General features: G+C 39.6%; 1 protein-coding gene across 2 annotated transcripts in view; it reads right to left on the bottom strand.

Annotated features, from left to right (window-relative positions):
* LOC124289145 (protein OS-9-like) overlaps nucleotides 1-27,180 on the bottom strand; it is a 69,154-nt gene that overhangs the window by 7,339 nt on the left and 34,635 nt on the right. For both annotated transcript variants that reach the window (XM_046725748.1, XM_046725749.1), the window contains 2 exons: nucleotides 19,673-19,846; nucleotides 9,761-9,879 (listed from right to left, as the gene is read on the bottom strand). In XM_046725748.1, the coding sequence (XP_046581704.1) occupies nucleotides 9,761-9,879; nucleotides 19,673-19,846 (293 nt within the window). The remainder of the gene's footprint in view (nucleotides 1-9,760; nucleotides 9,880-19,672; nucleotides 19,847-27,180) is intronic.

A 27,180-nucleotide genomic window follows, 5' to 3' on the forward strand; every position in this document is an offset into this window, starting at 1 on the left:
TTGGGTTTTATGCTGCTTTTAGCAATATTCCAGCAATATCATGGTGGGGACACCAGAAATAGGCTTCACACATTGTACCCATGTGGGGAATCGAACCCAGGTCTTCAGCATGACGAGCAAACGCTTTAACCACCATGCTACCCCACCACCCCAGTGAGTCAGTGAGTTAATGCTCCTTTGAGCAGGATATTATTATCATAAAAAAAGTCCTAAAAACCCCCGGATATTAATGATATGGGGAAAAGCCTCACTCAGGTGACATCCATGAGTTTGGTTATGATGCTGATAAAAAATTAGAAACATGATCAGGCGAAAGGGGGATCCAAACCTACAATTGGAGGTTTCTGGATTGCATAAGGGAGGCAACTCTGCACAGGGAATTGCAGCACCTCAGACAACTGGACCACCCATAACATTCGGGTAAACAGATGATGACTGCAAAATCACTGAATTACTACATGAATGAAGATAAAGGCACCTACGATTCACTGAATTACTACATGAATGAAGATAAACGCATGATTCAATGAATCAAGATAAAGCACCTATGATTCACTGATCTACGATTCACTGAATTACTACATGAATGAAGATAAAGGATTCACTGAATTACTACATGAATGAAGATAAAGGCATCTACGATTCACTGAATTACTACAGCATCTCACGATTCACTGCTATAAAGGCATCTACGATTCACTGAATTACTAAGCACCTACGATTCATGAATTACTACATGAATGAAGATAAAGGCATCTACGATTCACTGAATTACTACATGAATGAAGATAAACGCATCTACGATTCACTGAATTACTACATGAATGAAGATAAAGGCATCTACGATTCCAGATCATGTCTCAGGCTATGGCCAAGAATGGGATTTAACTTCTATGTATCCAGGTATACAGTTTCAGATCAGAAGTATCTTAGGTTGGGTTACAACAGATGAGAGATGGTAAAGTCAGGTTTCATGGTGCGTCCAAGATTACTGCATTTAGATGCATGTGTGTGGTTGCTTGCACAAACCTGAATAAATGCCTGTTATGTATTGCTAGCCCTGTGAAATAATGTGCTGCAGTTTAACATGAATACCCATACCTCACACACAGCTAAATAACATGAATACCCATACCTCACACACAGCTAAATAACATGAATACCCATACCTCACACACAGCTAAATAACATGAATACCAATACCTCACACACAGCTAAATAACATGAATACCAATACCTCACACACAGCTAAATAACATGAATACCCATACCTCACAAACAGCTAAATAACATGAATACCCATACCTCACACACAACTAAATAACATGAATACCAATACCTCACACAACTAAATAACATGAATACCCATACCTCACAAACAGCTAAATAACATGAATACCCATACCTCACACACAGCTAAATAACATGAATACCCATACCTCACAAACAGCTAAATAACATGAATACCCATACCTCACACACAGCTAAATAACATGAATACCCATACCTCTCACACACAGCTAAATAACATGAATACCATACCTCACACACACCTAAACAACATGAATACCCATACCTCACACACAGCTTAATAACATGAATACCCATACCTCACACACACACAGCTTAATAACATGAACACCCATACCTCACACACAGCTTAATAACATGAATACCCATACCTCACACACAGCTAAATAATATGAATAGCATACCTCACACACAGCTTAATAACATGAATACCCATACCTCACACAGGGCTAAATAACATGACCCCACTCCATACCAGACCATAGCTAAATTCCATGAATATCCTGTTTCAGCAAGCCTCACACATAGTTGCCTGTTATAACCTTCCATCTTATATTCATCAGACTCACACACAGTTAAATAATATGACATAGTTATCTGAAATTTGCCATTTCAAAAAGTGCTTAAGTTACCACCTCATTAATTAAATAACATGAATACCCATATCTCACACACAGCTAAATAACATGAATACCCAATCCTCACACACAGCTAAATAACATGAATACCCATACCTCACACACAACTAAATAACATGAATACCCATACCTCACACACAGCTTAATAACATGAATACCCATACCTCACACACAGCTAAATAACATGAATACCCATACCTCACACACAGCTGAATAACATGAATACCCATACCTCACACACAGCTAAATAATATGAATAGCATACCTCACACACAGCTGAATAACATGAATACCCATACCTCACACACAGCTAAATAATATGAATAGCATACCTCACACACAGCTTAATAACATGAATACCCATACCTCACACACAGCTAAATAACATGAATACCCATACCTCACACACAGCTAAATAACATGAATACCCATACCTCACACACAGCTAAATAACATGAATACCCATACCTCACACACAGCTAAATAACATGAATACCCATACCTCACACACAGCTAAATAACATGAATACCCATACCTCACACACAGCTAAATAACATGAATACCCATACCTCACACACAGCTGAATAACATGAATACCCATACCTCACACACAGCTAAATAACATGAATACCCATACCTCACACAGGCTAAATAACATGACCCAACTCACACAGGGCATATTGGCTCCAAGCCGACCATTTCTTGTTTTATCCTGTTTCAGCAAGCACCACATTTTGGTGTAATGTTGCCTGTTATCTCCAACCTTCCATTTCATATTCATCAGACCACAGAAGGGTTCTAACAATTGCCTAAAACTCATACATAGTTATCTGAAATTTGCCATTTCAAAAAGTGCTTAAGTTACCACTCATTAATGACTGAACCTATTTCAAAAAATAATTTGTCAAAAGAGTAAAGAAAAGCTATCCAGAAAAGGCAGAGCACATTTGGAGGTCAAACTGACTTTTATTTGGACTTTAGACTTGTTGTACAAGTGTAAGGGGCAAATCTTGAAAACAGCAATAGTGACTACCAAATAAGGTAACTATGGTGACAATTCCTCTTGCATTTGGCGCCACATTCCTTCGTTTATATTGATGTGCAATCCTAACAGATTACTTAACAAATATGCAAAGTATTTCAAAATTGAGGTCAGCAATATTTAGACAGTTGACAGGAGTAATTATTGCGACTGACGGGTTTTCACAGGTGGTTAGAATAATCTAATCCTTGTCTCAACATATGTGACCAGTTATATTGTCGTAGGCAACTCTACAAAGTATTGTTTTGATGCTAACAAGTATTGTATGTGAATGTAGGTCAGGGTAACTGCCAAGGAGACCAGGACACTCACACCTGCTGTGTGTATGAACCTCAAGCTTTCTGTGGCTACTGTTTCACTTGCATGGACTCGCACCTGCTGTGTCTATGTACCTTGAGCTTTCTTACCTGTGAAGATCCGAGTTAGAATATTGATCTTCAGTACCCCATGCTTGTCGTAAGAGGCGACTAACGGGATCGGGTGGTCAGGCTCGCTGACTTGGTTGACACATGTCATTGGTTCCCAGTTGTGCAGATCGATGCTCATGTTGTTGATCACTGGATTGTCTGGTACAGACTTGATTATTTACAGACCGCCGCCTGCTTTACATGTACTCACTACTGCTGTATCTATGTGAGTGAGTGAGTGAATGAGTGAGTGAGTTTAGTTTTACACAGCACTAAGAAATATTCCAGCTGTATGGCAATAATTGAGTCTGGACCAGACAATCCAGTGATCAACGGCATGAGCATTAATCGATGCAATTGGGATACGATGACAATTATGTGTCAACCAAGTCAGCGAGCCTGACCATCCGATCCGGTTAGTCGCCTCTTACGACAAGCATGGGTTACTGGAGACCAATTCTTCAAGGGTACATCATCTACTAATGCTGACGGAACAAAGGAGAGCAATTTGAGAAAGAGGGGGAATATGGATTAGTGAGGTAAATCTGAAACAAAATATTCTCTGAAGGAGATTGAGCTGAAGGTTTCATTAGAGCCATAGCAAGACTAACCCCTCACCTGAAAGTCTGTCAATCTTGTCATGACAAGATTAATATGTTAGACAACATACAAAGACTGCTAAGTCAATATTCAAAAAATTTTTACAGTAAAGAGCCAAACGCTCTCTGGTTTGCCACTGTCGTAGCCTTATGGTTTAAACAAAAGCTCATGTATGTCTAAGTTGACAACAAGATTTGGGCACGAATGTGCTTCTGATTTCCACCCCTGGCATAGGGATAACCTGTGCCCCAGTGGCCAGCCAGCTCTTGCCATGCAGCTCAAGGCTTGCCTTTCTCACTACATTCTCAAAACATGTGGAAAATCTGGTTTGGATTTGATGTTTCAGACATATGACCCCCTATGAAACAAATACAGCAGGCTTGCTGGATGATAGGCTGTTATAGGAAAATAACTGGATCTTTCTAACATTATTTTTGTCAGTGAGTATGGTTTTACAGCGCTTATAGTTTTATTCCAGCAATAATATGGCGGAGGACACCAGCAATGAGCTTCACACTTCGTACCCATGTGCAGAATCGAACTCTTTACCCACAAGTGAGTGAGTGAGTGAGTATGGTTTAAGCTGCTTCTAGCAATATTCCAGCAATATCACGATGGGGGACACCAGAAAATGGGCTTCACATCCTATTGTACCCATGTGGGGAATCCAATTCAGGTCTTCGACATGACATGCCAACACTTTAACCACTAGGCTGCCCACCACAAACGCACTGCATGTGCCCCCTACACACACACACACGCACACACACACACACACACACACACACGACAACTGGAAGCCTGAAGTGATGCATATCTTTGACCTGTGATTTTGTTTGCACTCAGCAATATTCCAGTTTTATGAATGCAGTCTGTAAATAATCGATTCTGTACCAAACAATCCAGTGTTTAACATCACGGGCATTGAATCAGGCCTAATATGCATGGATATGATGTTGACAAACATGCTAATAATTAGATCAATCTTGGATCATCCAGCATCAAACGTGCCAAACACACACTATGATGCCAGTTTACTTAATTGTTAATACATTTATATTATTGATGATAATTATTGAGACCTGTTTCAACAAATAGAAATATAGGATATCCCAGAAACTCATCCTCTGTAGAAACAACTCAGTCAGGACAAAAGCACCACAGATCAACTTGCAGCTCCAATATTTCAACACAAATGACTTGGCGATGTTATCACAGACTTAGATACATGATCACATTCTTAGAGACATGATGGCATAAATATTGATGTGATCACTTTGATCAAGTGAGCCATGGGCTACTAATTCCTGTCTTAAAACCTTATTCACTCGCTCACTCAGTCAATGGGTGTCTGAGTGAAAAAGCCTTAAGGCCACAGTGGGACATACCAATGGACTTAACACAATGCACATGTTGGGAACTGAACCTTGACTTGCAGCATTATGAGCAAACACTTTTACCACCAAGCCACCCACCTGCCCTCAAGATATGAAGTAGACATGTCCATCAGAACTACATTAACCTGTGATAAATAACAAACAATTTCTGAAACCAGACCCAGCATAACCATCCCTCCACAGGTTCTTCCAATCTCCATGATCCGAGACAGCCCCTGATCCTCCCAACCCCTCGGCAACACCTGTCCTCCAGAGTAACACAGTACACTGATCTACCTGTGGGTGCAGCCAGTTCAAACATCCCCTGTTTGTTTTAGTCACAGACTATCTCATCCCCGGTCCTTCCTTAACTGACAAGCTGAGTCCTAGTTTCACAATCCTGGGACACATGAGCTTGTTTCCGATGGTATTTGAACCCCAAAACCTAAACTTAAATGGTCGGGTTATTGCAAGGTCTGCTTGACCTTCATGTTTAATTTCAAACGATGTGATGGGTCTGCTTGATGAGTGTGTTTGACCAGTTCCAGCAGTATTCCTGGCTCTATGCTAGCAAGTTGTAAATACACAAATCTGGACCACACGATCCAGTGATTGATATTATGAACATCAATCTATGCTATGAGTAATTAAGGTTTTATACTGCTTTTACAAATATCCCAGCAATATCACAACGGAGACACCACAAACTGGCTTCACAAATGTACAAGTGGAGAATTGATCCTGGGGCTTTAGCATGACGAGCAAATGGTTTAACAAACCCCCCCCCCCCCTTACTATACACCACTCCCCCCAGTTTGGGATGGGAAGGCATGAGGGGGATCAACATACCTCTGTCAGTAGCCTAACCTCTATAAACCACATGGGTTTTCAAACTAAAAATAAAGAAACCTTATCAATGTGAATCATATCATTCCCTGTGAAATTGTCCAGATAAACACATTTTAAAAATTAGAATCTGAGTTAAGTCAAAATCTCATTTTGACATCATTTAAACTGTCCTAAAAGATGTGTTTAGTTTTATGCTGCTTTTAGCAATGTTCCAGCAATATCACGGCAGGGGACACCAAAAATGGGCTTCACACATTGTACCCATATGGGGAATCAAACCCAGGTCTTTGGCATGATGAGCGAACGCTTAAACCTCTGGGCTACCCCACCGCCCCCTTGTGAATCAGGAACTAGATCCTGCTTCATTCAGCAGTGACACCAGTATCTCCATCACATCTTCGCATGGTACTTGTGTCACGTGTGGGTGTGAACTGACTGGGCAGCTATTTACAACAACTTGGGTCTCGGGTATTTATCTTCAAATTTTAATGATTTAAAACATTCCATGTTAAACTTCAAAGGTGCCCCCAAGAGCAGAAACGTATTTAAATGAAACATGGGAATCTGTTTGAAAAATGATCCTGCATATTATTATATGCGTTTCTTGTAGTTTGGGTCTGTAGCCTTTCAAACAATAAACATTGAATTGAATAACTGAATGGGTAACTGAGGAAGATAGTTATAGTGCTGAATCTCCTGTTGCTTGTTTGAGATGCTTCGTGTGTGCACCATGCTCGACACACTATGCATATAGAGAATACTACACTAGGTATCATTACATACGAATTATACGAAATGAGTGTCCTTTCTATGGTATCTGACCGAGTGAAAGCGAGGTCAGAAACCATAGGAAGGTCACAAGTTTTGTATAATTCGTATGTTATGAGACGGAGAGTGGTATTCTATTTATTACCCACGTCTTACATGCTTTAAATTGACAAAATAGCATAGTTATTCTTTTTGTTATTGTTATGGTTTCATAAAGAGGTTGCGGAAGAATGTTGTTCTGTAGTACACTTTTGCATTTTCACACTGTAATGACATCACACTGTAATTGCTCGTCTGCCCCTTGTCATGACAGATGCATGTCAGTTGTCAGCCTCCTACAGCCTTACATTAACTACTCCGTAGCACCCGTTTCTTAGTTTGCAGTTGCTTCACTCGGCTAACATCACTGGTGGAAACTTTGCGTTTATGTTTTTCGACACATATAATGCCTCAGTTCGACTCACAATTAAACAGCGACATGGCAACGTTCGCAATGTTTACATTCCCACAATGCATATAAGTTGTAGAATGAATGAATTCACGTGATTGTTATGAATGAAAAAGTAGTTCCGTCACAACGTGACCTAATTGAGAGGTCATCGGTTATCCAATCAAATCGTTAGAATCTCAGGTCAAGTCAATATGACACAGGTCAATGCGATATGACACTCGTGTGACGTACGAGATTAGCATGCACCTACCCATATGTTGACCATGTGGGTAATAAATGTTATTATCAGCTGTTATTTACTATGTATGATGTACATAGAGAATCTCATCTAAGTGTCTACTGATATAAATGATATCAACACGAGTTGATAAAGTTACAAATATCCGATGCTTGCGAGGATATTTTTACCTTTATCAATGAGTGTTGATATAATTGATATCAGTAGACACGAGGGTGAGATTCTATTTATCATCAAAAATCATTCTTCATTAGTTTTCAATGAAAAATGTACATCTATCAACACTGTAATACCATTATACTTGCAGTGCAGTGATGTCATAGCATTGTGACATCATCATGTTGATGACATCATAGCATTGTCTGGGCATTGTACAAAATCTACTGTCAAAGCGATATCTCCTAGGAGATATCATATGATCACACACAAGCGATATCTCCTGTGGAACACAGTTTTGGATGATAAAAAGCATTTAAAGGATTTTTAAGAAGGTTAAACACTATGATAAAGTTAAACCTTGCTACACTGAACCCTGTTAATCTAGAAACCCCTCTTCCTTCTGTTAGGACAAAATGAGATTTTGACTTAACTCAGATTCTCCTTTTTAAAAATATGTTTATCCGGACAATTTCACAGAGAATGATAGGATCCAGATTGAAAAGGTTTCTTTATTTTTAGTTTGAAACCCCATGTGGTTTATAGAGAGGCTATGTTTCTGACACAGGTATGTTGATCCCCTTTCATGCTTCGACAGTTGTGTTTGATTGTGACATGGTTGTTTGACAGAGACAAGGGTATTTGACTCAAACAAAGGTGTTTGATTCAGACCAGGATATACAGCTGAGGTGTTGACAAGGGTTTCTGGAGGAGATCAGGGTGTTTAACTGAGACAAGGAAATCTGGCTAGGCACAAGGTATTTCAATGAAGTAATTATTAGAAATGAAAATATTACAAAATATTTTAGAATTCCCGCCCATAAGCCCTCAGAGAAAACAGTTTTGAGCTACCAACCCCATGTGGTTGAATTTTGTTGACCAAACTCCCTTGACTTCCTTTATAGACCAGCAACAGGACTTTGAATAGACATATGGTGGGACATTAACTGTCTCTTTGTAACCCGGGCAGCCAGCCCATGATTTTACAATTAACACCCTCCCATTATATCAACTTGTGTTACCAACGTGTTCAGATTCAACAGCTTTTCCCGTACCACAACAGGGCATTCTTTCACAGAGCAGATTTGCACTTCCGATAATCTTTCACTCCGCAAACCAATCATAAACATATCGCTGTGCTGTAAAACATTTCTACATAGAATGGCATCCCGAGATAAAGGACAAATTGTTGTCAGATACAATGTATTCAGTAGACTGGAAGTCATCATAGCCCAAGTGCACACACATGGCTTCACATCTCTAGATTGAAGTCTCTCAGACATGCATTCGACGGGAGTAAATTGGTCCGACTTTTAGAGGACTTCCGAATTCACCCAGCTAATTGCCAAGAGTAGGGCCTATATATTTACAAAGCAGCTCCATGATGGACAGAGTTATGTCATAAGTAAAGAACTGGAACAAGAATGTTTGGTGCAAAAACAGGCGACGTACTGGAGATATTCCTAATTCTGATGGGTTTTTTTTTTCACATATATTTTATTCACTTCACTTGGATACAGTTTGTTTGAAACAATCCGAAGACATAGTTTTGTAATGATATAATATAAGAAATGGCATGTCAATTTGTTACAATTTCCACTGAGAAAAAAGTGATACAAACGCATAATTCTACTGGTTTCTGGTCCGATACAGGATATTTCACATGCTGGGTATGACAAAATCCTTAAGTCATACGTGTACTGGTAGTAAAAATATTAATCAACTGCTATCAGAACACCGCATGCATATATCTACTAATGTTCAGGCAACAAAGGGAGATAATTTGTGACAGAAATTTGAGTCACGGGTGTAAAATGAAGTAGCGAGGTAAATCTGAAACAAAATATTTACCATAACAAATCTCAATAATATCAATTTCAGGGAGCACAGCAAAACTGAAGTGAGAACAATTAACATACTCACCAAAATAGCCACAATCATATTCTGGAAATTCGATGAATCTTCCTGAGATAGTATGTGTATGGAATCATCTTCGTTGTCATAGTAACCAGTTGTTATGATCTTTACTTGAATTTTCCCACCTGAAAATACAGACATTGTACTAAATTCAAGCAAGTACTGTCATTATGATGACATCATGTTGTGATGACATCACTCGAATATGCTATGATGACGTGCTATGCGAATATGCCCAGTCATGGCTCAGTATTATTGTACTTCTTTAATCAACAGATTTTCAGGCTCACTCCAATGAGTGAGTGAGTGAGTGCCTTTAATCTACAGTCATATTTAGACAGTTTCATAGCAGAACCATAAAGAACCAACAGATGGGATCAAGCCAAGTCTTCAGTGTGATGACTGAGTGACTGACTGAGTTTGGTTTTGCGCCGCTTTTAGCAATATTCCAGCAACATCACGGCGGGGGACACCAAAAATGGGCTTCACACATTGTACCCAGGTTGGGATTCGAACCCGGGTCTTCGGCGTGACGAGCAAACGCTTTAACCATTAGGCTACCCCACCGCCTCTTCAGTGTGATGAATCGATATATTTTACCCAATAGGCTACCTTACAGCATCTACTGAAAAGCTTACACTGTTAACCACGAAGTGTAGATGTGCAATGCATCCTATCAACAGAGAGTGTGCTTTTGGCACAAACTTGGTTACTTTTAGACCATCATCATCTAGATGGAATATTTGCTGAGTGGAGAGTTGAACAAACAAACAAACAAATAAACAAACAAACACCATTAAGAAGTTGCATTTCTGCAGTGTTACACAAACAGGTATTACAGGGTTACCTCCCTTACAACAATTGCCCACGTGTGTGACAGATTCCAGCCCACAGAAGGTGTTCAAGATACAGTCTTGTAATACCTCACATTGTCATTTCATTGTTTGTCTTACCAAAACAACCCTAGCACCTGAAAAATCCTTCACTTGTTCGCTTTTTATAGATTTTCATTCAGGAAAGAATTCCCAAATGAATAGGGTTTTTTCAAAGACCACTTCTCAACACCTATAACAGATTTTACCTGAAATGCTTTCAGTGTACAAAACAGATTTGCGCTGCTTATAAGTAGCCACAGTTTATCAAAAGAATGAAAACAGTTTGCATGAAGAAATATAAAATGAAAGACGTATCCAGCATCCTGACTGACTGACTGAGTATGGTTTTATGCCGCTTTTAGCAATATTCCAGCAATATCATGGTGGGGGACACCAGAAATGGGCTTCCCACTGAAGGCTGGTGGTAAGAGTCAAGATCTTAATCAGTACAATGTATGTGTTCATGCTTGACATGTGACACTTTTGGGGTGAGGACATGCAAGCTCATGCAGTTATGTAAGTAGTGAGTCAGGGCTCCAGATAACTTTTGGAGGTGTGAGTGTACTTACACATCATATTGCAAGTGGAGGTGTACTGAGAATTTTGAAGGAGTACTGGCATGTTTTTGTGTGAGCGAGTTGGGGATGTGGTTTGTCTGGACGATTCATCGATCACTATTTCCAACCATGTATTTGTATTTGAAGACGCGTGAGAAATAACTGAACGACCGTGTGATGCGCGAAATGTCAGGTCCGACTGGATATAAATAGAAACAGTGTAGTTTTTAGCCAATCAAAAAATAGTGACGCATATCGTTGCATGGCAACGCAAAGGATTCCTACTGTCGGGGTTTCCTCATGTGTCAAATCGTGTTTCGCAAAAGAAACTTGACAAGTATTTATCCGAAATAGATTTCCATTTGCACGATACGCACGGAAATTAAATGTTAGACGTACAAAGGTATTTATGTGCGTACACGATACGCTTGAAATCTTATATTATGTCGTACTTAATTGATTTTGAGGCGTACATTACACCTGTACGCCCCTTATCTGTAGCCCTGGTGAGTGATGGTCTATGTGGTTTAGATGAGAGACCATGGTATGTATATGGGAAGTTAGCTTGGGGGTCAATCAAGTTGTATAATACAGCTTTTGGTATATGAGAACTGATTTGAAAGGTGAGAGATTGCAACCAGTTGGAAATTACATATGTGTGAGTCAGGTTGGCTGTTTCTCCTGTATCTTCGACTGGTGTGACTAATATAATTTTCTAGTAGTTATGTTTTAGCTAAAATACGTCAGTGAACTATGCCATGGGGCAGAGCCTCTTAAGGTATGATTTGGGCAAACCAGTAACAGTATCCCCAATAACGATTCAAATTAGAGTGAGTGAGTATGGTTTTACACCGATTTTACCAATATTCAAGCAATATCACGGCGGGGCACATCAGATATTTTATGATTTGACTAGAATTATATTTAAGGGGGGATACAGGCGGAGGTTTTTCAAAATTGAACCCAGGTCTTTGGCATATAAGTGAACACTTCATCAACTAGACTACCCCAACATCTCTGGTTTTAATCAGAAAGTTAATGAGCTCTGTAAAACCTTTAGAAATTGCAGTTTTCCAGCAATATTGAAGGAGAGGGTATAAAGTATTGACTTCACATATTGTACCATGCATGTCAACTCTTGTGCATACAACTTGATATTGTAGACATTGGTTTACTTTCACGGTAAGGTTATTCTGTCTATCTCTGAGGAACAACAATCTTTGCAGGGTAAGACTTCCGCCTATATCCCTAAATTTTAACAATGAGGAAAATTTCTTTGAGTGGCATGTTCAGAAGTTACCACCTGGGCAATTTATGTCAGCACTGGTGCCAAGACAGTCTGTCTCACAGTCCCTGAACTGCAATATTTACCCTTCTGCCCAGCCCTTTCTGCAGTGCTAAAGCACCAAATATAGCAAGTCTAGATTGACCCAGGTTCTGAAGCTCCCTTCTCAGTGGGGTTCCTTTTCAGTTTAAAAGGAAACGTTGGTTTCTATGAAGATGATATACATTCCGAGACTAATTAGTCTAGTGCCGAGATACCTGTGCATGTTGGTGACTAAATGGATGAGGGGTGAGACTAAGACTTGGTTGACTGAGCGCCATTGTAAATCCTGGAAATCCCATGACGTCAACCACTTGGCCAAGTTCTACTCATCAAAGACTGTCGTATCACATGACTAATCATTACAGCAAGCAACTGATAGGAACAAGTGAGTAAGTGAGTATGGTTTTATGCCACCTTTAGCAATATTCCAGCAAAATCACGGTGGGGTACCAGAAAAGGGCTTTACACATTGTACACATGTGGGAATCAAACCCAGGCCTTCGGTGTGACAAGCTAACGCTTTAACCACTAGGCTACCCCACCACCCCTGGTGGGAACAAAGGTCATACAGAACACATTAATAGCACTTAACACTAGGGAATATTATTCCAGCACTGTGTAGCTTAAAGGCATATTTGTGAAATTACCCCACTAAAATGTCCGGGTTGTATGATCATTTCATTGAGAGCAGACGCAATAACAGACGGAAATACTCACAACTCTCCCAATCTGCAAACAACCTGCCTATCTATCACTACACACACAAATATGATCTTAATTACGGTACATGGCAAATTAATCCCATATGAGGAGAGATTCAAACAAATTGACGTATTACAAAGTGAAAATCACAATTATTTCATTCAATGTACTCTGTCCTGTTCATCAACACATACTTATTCACCCCAGGCCCAAAAAACTTGGATATGCGGATAAATAATGAATATTGCTATCATCCATATTTAATTGAAAGCAAACACATGTCCATGTGGTCAGCATTGGAATCATTAAACTATTTTAAATCGAACACATGTTGAACATATTTTCTGCAGTTTTCACATAGCATGGGTTTGCTTAGCCATTTTTTTCTCTTTGGAAGGAATATTTCAAGTTATGTTTTCATCATGAGGAACAAGAGACCAGTTGATGAAGTTTACAGGTGAAGAACAATGTACATCCATGTGTACTAGAACAATGTTGTACTGTGTGAATCAAACCAGGTGGGGCAGTGGGGTAGCCTTGTGGTTAAAGCGTTTGCTCTTCACGCCGACGACCCGTGTTCAATTCCCCACATGGGTACAATGTGTGAAGCCCATTTCTGGTGTTCACCGCCATGATATTGCTGGAATATTGTTAAAAGCGGCGTAAAACTAAACTCACTCACTCATTCAAACCAGGTGACTCCGACACATGCCCATGTAAACACTGTGTATAAAGCTCTCTGGTTCTCAATTCAGTATTTTATCATAAATAGACAGCACTTTAAATTAGGGCTGTAACGATGCATCAAACTATCGATGGATTGCAATTGTTAAGTCTCCGATAGCAATTAATCAATGGTAGAAACGAAAGCATGGATAGTATGTGTGACTATCGATAGTTTACTAATTGACTTTCGTTGATAAATACGCAGCGCAAAATACAGGAAGTACCAGATTCGTTCACTTTAAGAGTTATCAGCCCGTTACCTCTTAAACAAACTTGGTCTGGGTTTCAAGTTTCTTGTCGGTTATTACAAGAGACTGAAACTACTTCAGCTTGTTTTTATTTCATATAAACAATACAATAATTTGGGAAATGAGACAATTCAAGGAGAGAAAAAACTATTGCAATAGTTGGTCGCAATAGACTATCGCTATCACAATAGTATGTTGCAATAGACTATCGCTATCGTAATAGTTGTTTCACGTCAATAGTCACCCCTAATAAATAGACAGCACTTTAAATCATGATTAATAACACTTGATGTGATACTGTATCACCTTGTTTGTTACTATAGTATTACATCAGTCAAAACTTATCAGTCACATTACAGCTGTCTCACATAATGACAAGCCACCGTATCAGCTTGTTGTTATCAACAACATCTGTTTTATGTAATGATATGAAACGGTATATCCGTGTTTACTGAACATTAGGAAAGCAAACCATTGTTACTTATGTATCACTTCAACTGTCTCGTGTAATAAGATACCGTTTACCCCGTTGTTTACTGAACATTAGGAAAGCAAACCATTGTAACTTATGTATCACTTCAACTGTCTTGTGTAATAAGATACCGTTTACCCCGTTGTTTACCGAACATTAGGAAAGCAATCCATTGTAACTTATGTATCACTTCAACTGTCTTGTGTAATAAGAGACCGTTTACTACGTTGTTTACTGAACATTAGGAAAGCAATCCATTGTTACTTATGTATCACTTCAACTGTCTTGTGTAATAAGATACCGTTTACTACGTTGTTTACTGAACATTAGGAAAGCAAACCATTGTAACTTATGTATCACTTCAACTGTCTTGTGTAAAAAGGGACCTTATCAGCATGTTGTTTACTGAACATTAGGAAAGTGAACCTGTTGCTGTACCACAGCAAGACGCATATTTGAGGACAAAAACTTAATGAGATGCAGGCTGTTAGGTAGCAAGGTGAGTGCAAATCTAACAATTACCTCATTATCAGTGTTTAAATACAACATGACTGGGGATACTTTTGATACATTTTTAGCTAAAACTGCCAATGGAATTTAGATTAAAACTCCAAACCTCCATCGTTACAGAGGATTCCATCTGCAAACCATTTGGAGCTATTTTCAAACACAAGCAACTTTTCTGCATAGTAGTCAAAGACGTAAGTCTACTTGTCTGAAAGTGAAGCAGTTTTGATCATATGCATGTCAAACATGCACTACGCATGTAGGCAAATTATTTTGTGATGGCCAACAGCCTACATCGATCCCAAAGCCAGACAGGTATTTCCTACGGGACTGCTGATTTCCTCAAACCTTCGTCGGGCAGGAAATTCTTTTCCATACAACAACACGACAACAATAATGTGATGTTCGTTTTTTTATTTGCCGCCATGGGTTGTTAATATGGGTGGCCAACTACATCATGCTGCGGTTTGAACATGTACAGGATATTACCGCCTCCATGTTAGACTGTTGCCTAGAATGATATCCACTATAAGAATACTGTAAATCATGAAATTAATGCGAGCATTTTATTAATGCGAAATACTCTTCTCGCATTATTATAATGACGCATTTCAGTCTGACCATGTCTACTTTTGAGATCTTAATAGAAGACAGTAAACGTAAATCTCTTGTCGTCTTCATCGTCATCAGGTTAGCATTCATCATAACAATAAAGTATATAATAACAATTTAGACATCTCCCATAAAATTAATCGACAAATGAGGACTAATTTCCATGACACTAATTGATATCCAATGAACTTATTCATCGGCAAATTATGTAATAATAGCGGAAGTGTTGACACTATACATTACACCAGTACAGGTCACTTCCTCATTACAGGTATCTCAAGCCACATGTAATTATCACTGGTTACAATCACTGGTCATTGTTTAAAGTCACTCAAGCACATCAGCCAGACCGGACATTCTCGAACCACTTGTTTGTTGTACTTTGGTGGATGACTTGCCTCTTTCAAGTTGGATTACGTTTATAAATGTTGTCATAAGACAAGTAGCAGCAAACAATCACGTGATCAAACATGACAGCGTAATCAAAACATCGTCAGCTCATTTCCATTCATTGCTTAACAAGCTCAATTCAGGTTATTTGGTAATTAACAAGTATGAAAATAAAATGAACAACATCAAAGATTCAGGGTGTCACATCTTATCATCAACAGATTCCTGAGCTCGCATTAATTTCATACGCATTTTAGACTAGACCCTCGCACTCGCATTAAATTCGTGACACATTAATTTCATGATTTACAGTATATAGGCGGCAAAAGAAGTTAAAGAAAGTTTGATTTCTTCAGATACTGTAACTCCATTTGAATAGTATATTATGTGTTAGTCAATTTTATGGGGTCATACATTGAGGAGGGAAAATACTTAAATCTTTGGACTGAGTTATGTTTTCAAAATGGCTATGATAATTAAACAAAGAGTATATTGATTCAGACTCCCATTTATCATATATTTGCTGAAAGCATCTAAATATTCATTGAGAAGTTACACAATACCCATGATTTAGTAATCCAGGTTCTGTGAAGTAGTGGAGCTTTGGGGTGGATGAGCAGAGGTTTAGGGTGGATTGAGTGGAGTTTTAGGGAAGGCTTGAGTAAAACTTTAGGCTAGAGCTTTAGGGTAGAGTGAGTGGAGCTTTAGGGTGGAGTGAGTGGAGTTTTATGGAAGGCTTGAGTGAGTGAGTGAGTTTAGTTTTACGCCACACTCAGCAATATTCCAGCTATATGGCAGTGGTCTGTAAATAATCGAGTCTGGAACAGCATGAGCATTGATCTGCGCAATTGGGAACGGATGACGTGTCAACCAAGTCAGCGAGCCTGACCACCCAATCCCGTTAGTCGCCTCTTACGACAAGCATGGTATGGAAGGCTTGAATGGAGCTTTAGGGTGGAGTGAGCGGCGTCTCGGGAATATGGGAGAAGCTTCATGGGGAGTGGAGGTTTACGGTTGAGTAAAATAGAGCTTATAGAGCGGAACCTGGAGGAGTGGAGGAACCATGGGGTGGAGTGAGTGGAGCTCTGTTAGGGCACAATTATGTGCAATTAACAAAGTCATCAGGCCTGATCACCTTAGCAGGTAACCTCTTATGACCTGCGTATTTTGTTGGGGACGAATTCTGATCAGGATCCCCAAGGGAAGAGATATTTGCTACTATGCTCACAGATGCAACTAACACCTTGAACCAGAGTCACACTTTTGTGTATATCAAGTTCTTATGAGTTCCTTATAAAAATAATTCAATACACAGCCATACGCTCAAAATTATTTTTATTACTTTAACTTATGTGTGACGCACATCTAGAGTATAAATAACAAATTCAGAGCATCCATTGTGTATGATTTGCGGAACACATTTTTCTTGCTGCAAATAGCTACATATGCAGTGCGCATGTCGAGCATATTGGACGCACCCAACTTATGCTAATACATGCCTGACGCACTTCCGATGAATCCCAAGCATATTCCCGATTTATTAAAAAGGCAACTGTTTACCAGTGCAGATGCCATGTAATCAAAGAGTGAGTGAGTATGGTTTTACACTGCTTTTAGCAATATTCCAGCAATATGACAGTGGGGGGGACACCAGAAATGGGCTTCACACATCGAGCCCTAGACTAATGCTTAGTTAATGAATATATATAATTTTGATAGTAACAAACAAGTCCATATAAATGGAAAAGGAGCCCCAGGGAGACCAGAGACCTGAACCTAAGGAAATCTAGACTTGCTTTATTTAGGGCTTTAGCACTGCAGAGAGGGCTTGGCAGTAGGGAAAATAATGTGTTTCAGGGACTGTGAGACAGACTAATTGAGCCCATGTGGGGTATCAAACCCATGTCACTGGTGAGATGAGCAGATGCTTTAACCCCTAAGCTTCCCCAGCACCCCCAGCCATGAAGAAAAACCATGAGACACTGTGTCATCCCCGAGCATACATTTCACTCAAGTGAGTGAGTGACTTGTGTTTTATTCTAATCTTAACAATATTACAGTCAAAGCATGTTAGGGGACACAAGCATGTTGAGACTTTTCAATAATAGGAATTCCCAATTATATCATAAGTCTTTGAAAATATAGGGGTACTGAGGTCTACGAGAAGGTTGCAACAGTATTTGTCTCCACTGACATCATAAACCTTCGACTTTTAACTTCAAGGCTGTGACAACAACTTTCATAAGATTTGAACACTAATTTCATGCAAAATTCAGTGAAAAATTTCATATTACACAAAATATATTTTGTATTCACATGAATTAACTGACCAAATTTCAATATAAGGAATATATTCGATAAGGAGCAAAATTTTAGAGGCAATGGGTTTTACACAAACCAGTATTTCAATATTTTAGTGGCGTAATTTTAAGTCAGGGACCGGACCCCTTAAAAAGGCTAGTAGTTTGACAAACCAGTATTTAAATATTTTAGTGACATAGTTTTAATACAGGGCCCGGACCCCTAAAAAAGGCTAGTAGTTTGACAAACCAGTATTTAAATATTTTAGTGACATAGTTTTAAGACAGGGCCCGGACCCCTTAAAAAAGGTAGTTGTTTGAGCAGGCACTTCTCATTACCCCGGTGTTGAGCTGTGCCTGATGTGGAAGTTATGTGAAGCTTGCCAGCAAGCCAGGCAGGATTGTTCTAAATTGTCCAGCAATGGCGAACACATGGACAGGACTTCCCTACAACAACCTGTTGATGTTCTGCCACTACTTGCCGTACTGCAGCTCACATCCTCATCATGTTGATGTACTTACTGGAGGATTTATCTCAGACGAAAGTCAAAAGGCTCTTGCCGTGTGCGAAACTGTGGCTAAAAGCAACCTCCCGGTGTCCAAAATAGACTTTCATAACAAATTCTTGTGATAAAAAAATTAAACAATGGTTAACACACCCATCTATCACCATCTTTAAGTCATGACAACCAGTTTTGTGATCTACCCTGTTTCAGATATAGATGGTTGGTTCTCAAAAACAAAATTCCTCACATAGATCATGCGTGGATAGCCTCCAAGAAACATTAAAGGGTTCATTCACAGAGGAGATTTGGAAAGTAAATTTATGTTACAAAAAGAACAAAGTTATGTTTTACAGTACTAAGCAATATTTCGGTTGTAATAATTAAGTCTGGGCCAGAAAAGCCAGCGCTTTATGCTGGGATGCAATGACAAGTATCAATTCAGTGACCACACAAACTGTCACATCTAACAACAAGTATACCTGCAAATTAAGCATGGTGCCATAGATCAGACTAGGTTCAAATCAAAGTTGAATACAATCAGGTAGCATCCTAAACCATCTATTAGCAAGGTTACGCAAGCATTCCAACAAATTACCAGTGGTATGATGATGACAGACAACAATTTCAGGTCAGCATGTCAAGTCAGAATCACTGAAGACAGATGAAACCCCTTCCACAAGTAATAACTGAACATACCTCCAGCGTCCAAACCAGCTTTGATGAGTTCATCTTTGACCGTCTGCTCCAACTGCTGTTTCTGTTCCTCTGGCACATCCACTCCATCTTTGACTGTATCGCCTGTCTTGACTCTGGTCACTCGCACCTTCACCCGGTCATCGTCTGCTACATCCCCCTTTGTGCCTGGACTGTCTGAAACACAAGTCAATGCAGTCAGTAACTTGACACTCACAAAACCAACGTTTAGTCACTGCGGTTAGTCTGGCTCACAGTACTTAAGCCACCTTATTTTCCATTCAGCAAAGCCTGTTCGGCAATGCAAAAGCTAAAAATGAAGATGGTCTAGACTTTCCTCAGGTCTGAATCTTCCTCCAAACATGGGCTCCTTTTCAATTTACACCGAGTTGTTTTAATCTAAACTATATATTATTCAGACACTAATTGTTAGTATATTATAGCGGTATGTATATATCAATACTGTTCGTGGGTGGCGGCTGGGTTGAAAAAGAGATAGAAATTAACCAAGAACTCTCCTAGACCAACTGGTGACATCCTCTATAATCAAAAGGGAGGTAATAAAATGATCAGGCCGAGCCGTAGATACATCCAAGATACTAGTGGAGATTTATCGGATTTATCTATACCCTGGAGATTATCGAGGATGAACTGGTGATAACAGGAACAACCAAAAGTGTTCAGACCTCTGGCATCCTTGGGATGACTTTAACATGTGAGAAGCCCCATCCTATGTTTTGCCCCTACAATATCCCATCTTTGAGGTGAGGTGAGGTGAAATTAGGTTTACCGTCGTGCTTGAGAATATTTCGCTCATATGACGACGTGCATCCGTGTGTATGTGTATGCGTGGCTGCTTGTACTAGCCCAGACTGAAGCTGGTTTTATAGTGCTAGCCCACTGAGATACCATGCCACAGTGAAGCATGAATACCCCACTCAGACACATTATACTGACTCGGAGCCACCCAGTCCTTGTTGTACCCATTAATGCCGAGCGCCAGGCAGGGACCAACAAGTACCATATTTTATCATCTATTGGTATGACGCGGTCGGGGATCAAACCCGCGACCTTCCACAATCCGGGCGGACGCTCTAACCACTACACCACGGAGGCGGTTTATGAGGATAGGTAATGTATCGCAGCCTAACCCTATCATTACACGCCTTAGAGATACTAGGACTGTTTTGTGAAGATACATGAACAACAACCCAGGCCCATGCCTTCGGGTCACTATGACCACACAATCAGCATGCCTAGGTTTCTGGGTACCTATTATAACCTGGAATCATTAAAAGGGGCAATTATTTGGTGGACTGACTTGATGTTTTTGTAAAAGGTTCACAAACGAATAATCTTGGAAAACTCGTCTAAGTAGACTAGAATGTTTCACCTGGTTCATTATACGTATTTGAAGAAGACTTTTGTTTTCAATTTCATGCTCAAAAAACAAACCTTCCAATTAGCAAAGCATTTTTCCATCTGCAGATTTAAAGGCCACATCAAGGTCATATCAAGCCATTAATTAATTATTCAAAGAAGTAATTGTTTTCTCAGCCTTCTTCAAAGAAGGTCAAGCCATTTCCAAACTGATGCTCCTGTCAAACAGAGCCTTTAAATTATACTTTTTTCAGAGCCTGGATGAAGCATGTTGTCACAGCCCCGAGTTCTGAGGATAAGGAGTAGTATTAATCACTATGTGTGACACAAGAGGTTCAACAAGATCTACTTCAAGGTCTGTTTATACAAGACAACTGTGCCTGCTGAGATTATACACTCCATCAAACTTCCTGTTTTTGTGCTAAATATAGATGTGGATTCATTTTTGGATCATTGTAGGAGTAAGAACAAGGAACTAAAATATGTAAGGCCAGAAAATACAATGATCGGTTTTCAGGTAATGATTTTAAAGTGAGTGAGTTGAGTTAACACTGCTTGCAATGTATACTACTAAAAAAAATCAAGGAGCACTCACTTATTTTATATTATTGTAGTTAATGTGTCATGGCAGATAAACTACCGGAACACCGGGAAGTCTTTAGCTTGGAGTGGAGTGGAGTGGAGTGGAGTGGAGTGGAGTGGAGTGGAGTGGAGTGGAGTGGAGTGGAGTGGAGTGGAGTGGAGTGGAGTGGAGTGGAGTGGAGTGGAGCGGAGCGGAGTGGAGTGGAGCGGAGCTGAATGGAGAGGAGCAGAACAGAGTGATATAGAGTAGAGCGGTGTAAAGCAGAATTGAGTGGAACAGAGCAGAGGTGACAGAACAGAGAGGGTTGGGGTGGAGCGGAGCAGTGTGAAGTGGAGTGAAACTGAAGAGTATGGAGTTTTATACTGCTTCTAGCAACATTGCAAACATATGACAAGACAAAAAATTACTTCAGTTCATGATACAGTTCATGATACTTCATCAGTCACTGGCTTGTCAATTACTAACCGTTGGAATTTTGCGACAACAAACAAACATTGCATCCTTCTTGGAGTGACATTTAGGTATGATGAACAGGAACCATTTTATATGTGAAGGATCAAAACCAACTTTGAGGTTTTGTTTGAAAAAGTAAGCCTGCGACAGAGGGAAACACCAATTTCCCGAGGCCAGGGCTTACTTTTTCAAACAAAACCGAGGAGGAGGTTTGATCGAACTTATGAACCGACCGAAGATATACGTTAGATACTTAGTATAATTTTAATATTTGGTATTTACTGTTGAAATGAACTGGGATGTGACTGGCAGCTGATACCTTGCCTTGCACGCTCTATGCATGTGCTTTGCAAGAGCTGCCCGCCTTGTGGGGAACACATGTCATGCTGACAAATAATCACATTCTATACAACTATCATTTGTAGGCTAGTGGATAAAACCACCAAGCTAGTAAGCAAAGGGTTGCAGGTTCTAAACCAGGCATCGGCACAATATATCGGAAGTTTTCAATAATGTGATATTTTATTATCGTATCAAAAACTTGTACAAGTAAACTCATTCACAGTCAATACAAGGGCTATTCCCCAGAAAATCCCCGGGACCTGAGCAGGTCTGTAGAAAATCACCGGGATTTCTTGGAGAATGCCAGCGAAACTGCCTGTTACCCGGTAAAAGGTGAACCTGGCAAGACAATAGAGTGACGTCACTGGAGGTTTATAAGGACAGACAAGTTGCTTGATAACGGTGTTAGCATCTACACCTCGAAACATTGCATCCATTGCAATAAAGAAGTTGTTTATCCATAAATAATCGTTCCGGTAAACCTTGCATCATTTTAGCGACATGGGAACCTGACAATATCCTTGAAAAATGCACTTTCCTTTGAACATATCCCCTTAATTCCTGAAACCACAATGACTAACAAACAACTTGATTGCAATCAGCTGAAAGAGAAAACTGCTATTTTATTCAATCCATCATGCTGGCACATGTATGCACTAAAATAATAACATGTGTGATGAAGCTGTTACACTAGTTGTTAAATTTCAAAATCCTTTATTTTTAAAACTGTTATCTGCAGATATTTCGGTTGTACTAACTTAGCAATTTAAAAAAAAAATCATCTCAAGAAACATGGTACAAATCTGCTGATCAAAGGTGAAAACTAACATTGAAAGTGAAAGAAAAAATAACGAAAATATTATCCTCCTTGAAAAATGTCATTTTCAAAACACATGCTTGCAATCACGCTATTATTGCTCTTTCTCAATAAAAATAAAACCGAACTTCAAGACATCTGCATCAATTTCGGACTACTGTACAACAGAGTGAAAATATTGAGACAGCAGCACGCCACTTGAACACAACAAATGATGACATCTTACACGTGGACTTTTAGCAGATGGCGATGACGTGGGTAGACACATCTCACACACGTGTGTTAAGTTGCCACAATAACTGACTACTTATCACAAACACACACGCACACACACACACATCATTAACCAGCTTTGTAGTTATGTTGAACATACGCAAGGACAAACACATCTGGAAGTCACAAAATAACATGGTTTGTTCACAAAGAAAGTAGAATTCCTTGACATCATTGAAAATAGCTGCTGAAGAAAACAACAGACATCATTTTGAGAGGAATTTAGCCTATGTGTACTTTGTTAAGAATATGTTTGAATTTCAAAAATTGAGGGCAGAGAAATATGTAATTTAGTCCCATGCAGAAACATACACAATCAGATGCACAAATAATTGCATCACGCTGCCAGCTTGAACTTGCTGTCAATATGTTTGTTAACTTTCAAAATGTTTCAGAAACTTTCCATTAAGATACCATAACCTTAATGTTCACATACAGAAATAGAAGTGAGTGAAATGGTTTTACGCCGCTTTTAGCAATATTCCAGCAATATCACAGCGGGGGACACCAGATATGGGCTTCACACATTGTATCCATGTGGGGAATCGAACCCAGGTCTTTGGCATGATGAGCGAACGCTTTAACCACTGGGCTACCCTCCCGGCCCTACAGAAATAGAAATTAGGATTTAATTTCACAAAACAACAGATATGATCAGCTAAAATGGTGGAGGAAAAAACTGCAGAAAGGTAAAGATGGCAGAACAAGGAATTGTCACTATACTGGTCTATGAACAAATGGGGTGGGTCAAAGTGTTTTCATGTAATTAAAACATTTAACATGAAGAGCCAGGTTATATATTCCAAACAGATACAGCATGTGGACACCTTTCACTGTGTCCCCTTCAGGAATGTATTGCTGTACTTGTAGTGCATGAGCACCGACAAACTGTCTCAACCTAGGAAAAAACAGTGGTGAGTTGTTTAACATCACTTTTAACAGTATCCTAGCTATATCAGAGATGCGGCTTTATAATGGAGGAAAGACAGAATATCTGGCGTTTACCACTTTGGTAAAACCCATGAGAGGGGATATGAGGGATATTTACAAACATAATCAGAGTGAATTGTGATTCAAACTCACAATCTTACTTTTTGACTTACTAAGGGGATGTCACTCTGCACAGCAAATTGCAATGCCACAGATGATTAGGCTTACTGACCCAAGATAAATATCAACTTTGACAGTATCCCTTCCATTGAAGTTTCAGCAGTGTTAATGGTATCATTGATTTTCAATGGATCTGGGAGGTACAAATTATGGAGATAGGGGCGACCCAGTTCAGATGTGATACACTGCATTGATTTCACTGATTTCAGTTCATTTTACATGCTCTTTGTGAGCACAAAGTGCCACTTCCAACAGTATTCCATGGTGGAAGATATCCCGAAATGGTGCTGGGTTTTTTTCTATTTTACTTAGGAGATAAACCTAGTGTGTTTGAAAATCAGAGACATGCTTTACTGAATTGATGGCGACTAAATTTCAATTGGAACCGAATGCGTAGCATGAGGTTTCAATTGAAATATCAATTCAGTAAAGCATGTTTCTGATTTTCAAACACACTAGGGTTATCTCCATTCTACCATGACCCATTTAAAATCGAACTTCCTCGCTCTGCGGAAGACACTGCGTAATCCGGCATGGGACGAGAGGCGAATTGAACTCGTCTGTGAAGGGAGCGGTAGGTGCCGTTCGTATTTTTTTAACATTACAACATAACAATATTCTGTCCAAAGAAATCAAACTACTGTTTATTCAATGCAATTATGTAATACCCGAGATCTTGGGGTTTTTTCCATCCCAACTCCACACGACTAAAACCAGCCTATTGTTTTGTGTGCCGTGAAACTGTACCCCCCTGGCCACACTATAATGGAATATAGTTGAATCTGAACCCTGCAGAATCGAAGAATAGATCCTTTCCTGATCAACCTACGACCTGTAACTCATCAAAGACTGTTGATTTTTATAACCGGCCGATCATGATTTCACGTACTGCCTCCACCCCGGCATGCGACTAACTTGTGATTCCTTGGAACTTTGTTTTCATCGTTTGGGACTGGACTGTGTCCAAGCGTTTTTCAAAGTAGATGAACATAACAGTGACAACCTTGCTGGGAAGCTGGCAGAGAGCAGAATTGTTTTGTGAACGATGCAACGGGATATGATGGAGTATGACTATGAGTGGCATAAATGTGGTGTTTCGCCAGACCGTTAGATCTATCTTGCAAATTTCCCTTCTAAGCGGAATTAAATATACCATTTACCAGGTAGGTAAATGTTTACTAATGTTTTGCTGCATATTTTGTATAGATAGGGATGTATTTTTACAAGGCTTTCTGATTTATATGTTAGATATTGTTTTGTTTATGTTTGGGGCTGTGTATTGTAATTGAGTTTGAATATTTTTATAATAGAAGGTAATATGATAGTGAGGTTCCCTCATAATTGTGGGGGGGAAATCATATAACTGTATTTTTCGAGTTTAATAAATGTTTCATCAGCATTTCCATCACATCTGTTGTGTTGATATTAGTCATGTTGGTGGTCAAGCTGAAGTAGTGGGGCAGTGTTCTATACGTGCGCAGTGAAGGGCAATGAAATCAAACGCATTTTTAATCCAAAAATTTCTAATTGCCTATGTGTAAAATTCGAAAGTCAGCGTCAAAATCCATGGAGTTGTTGTTATGATCTGCCATCATTGTGGTCAAACGGAAGTAGTTCTCACAATAAGATCTGTTAATGCGCGGTGAAGCGGCCTTACAATCAGATGAGCGTCAATCCACAATTGATGCCGTCTGATTTTTCTGAACAACCAATCAGAATCTAGTATTTTCTTGATTCATGGTAGAAATGTTGTTTAACACCGCACTCTGCAATATTCAAGTTATATGGTGGTGGTCTGTAAATAATCGAGCATGGACCAGACAATCCAGTGATTAACAGCATGAGCATCGACCTACGCAAATGGGATATGATGACATGTGTCAACCAAGTCTGCAAGCCTGACCACCCAATCCTGTTAGTTGCCTCTTATGACATGCATGGGTTACTGAAGATAAATTCTAACTCGGATCTTCACGGGTTCAACAGCATGAGCATCAATCTATACAAATGGGATACAATGACCTGTGTCAACCAAGTCTGCAAGCCTGACCACCCGATCCTGTTAGTCGCCTCTTACGACACACATGGGTTACTGAAGATAAATTCTAACCGGGATCTTCACGGGTTCAACAGCATGAGCATCGACCTACGCAAATGGGATATGATGACATGTGTCAACCAAGTCTGCGAGCCTGACCACCTGATCCTGTTAGTCGCCTCTTACACCTGTGAAAGGAGAGCCTGAAGTGCCTGGTGAAACACACAAGTAGATCACGGTGCTGATAAATCCAGAAACATAATCATGATAAAGTTTCCAGAATAATAATGATGAGAATATTTATAACGAGCCTTTTCCAGGCTAGATATCCTGCTCAAAGCGCACAATCTGATCAATATTACCCTGGATAACCAAAGCTGCCTGTTAGGCACTAGAGGGTTAATAGTCTCACGACTCATTCACCGGGTACCCATTTTCTGCTGGGTGAACAGAGGCAATTTTGAACAAACTCACTTGCCTAAGTTTTACACCTTTCTGTCTTCCTCAACAAATTT

The sequence above is a fragment of the Haliotis rubra genome, unplaced genomic scaffold, assembly GCF_003918875.1.
Source record: "Haliotis rubra isolate DU_JTF1 unplaced genomic scaffold, ASM391887v1 Scf434, whole genome shotgun sequence".
NCBI lineage: Eukaryota > Metazoa > Mollusca > Gastropoda > Lepetellida > Haliotidae > Haliotis > Haliotis rubra.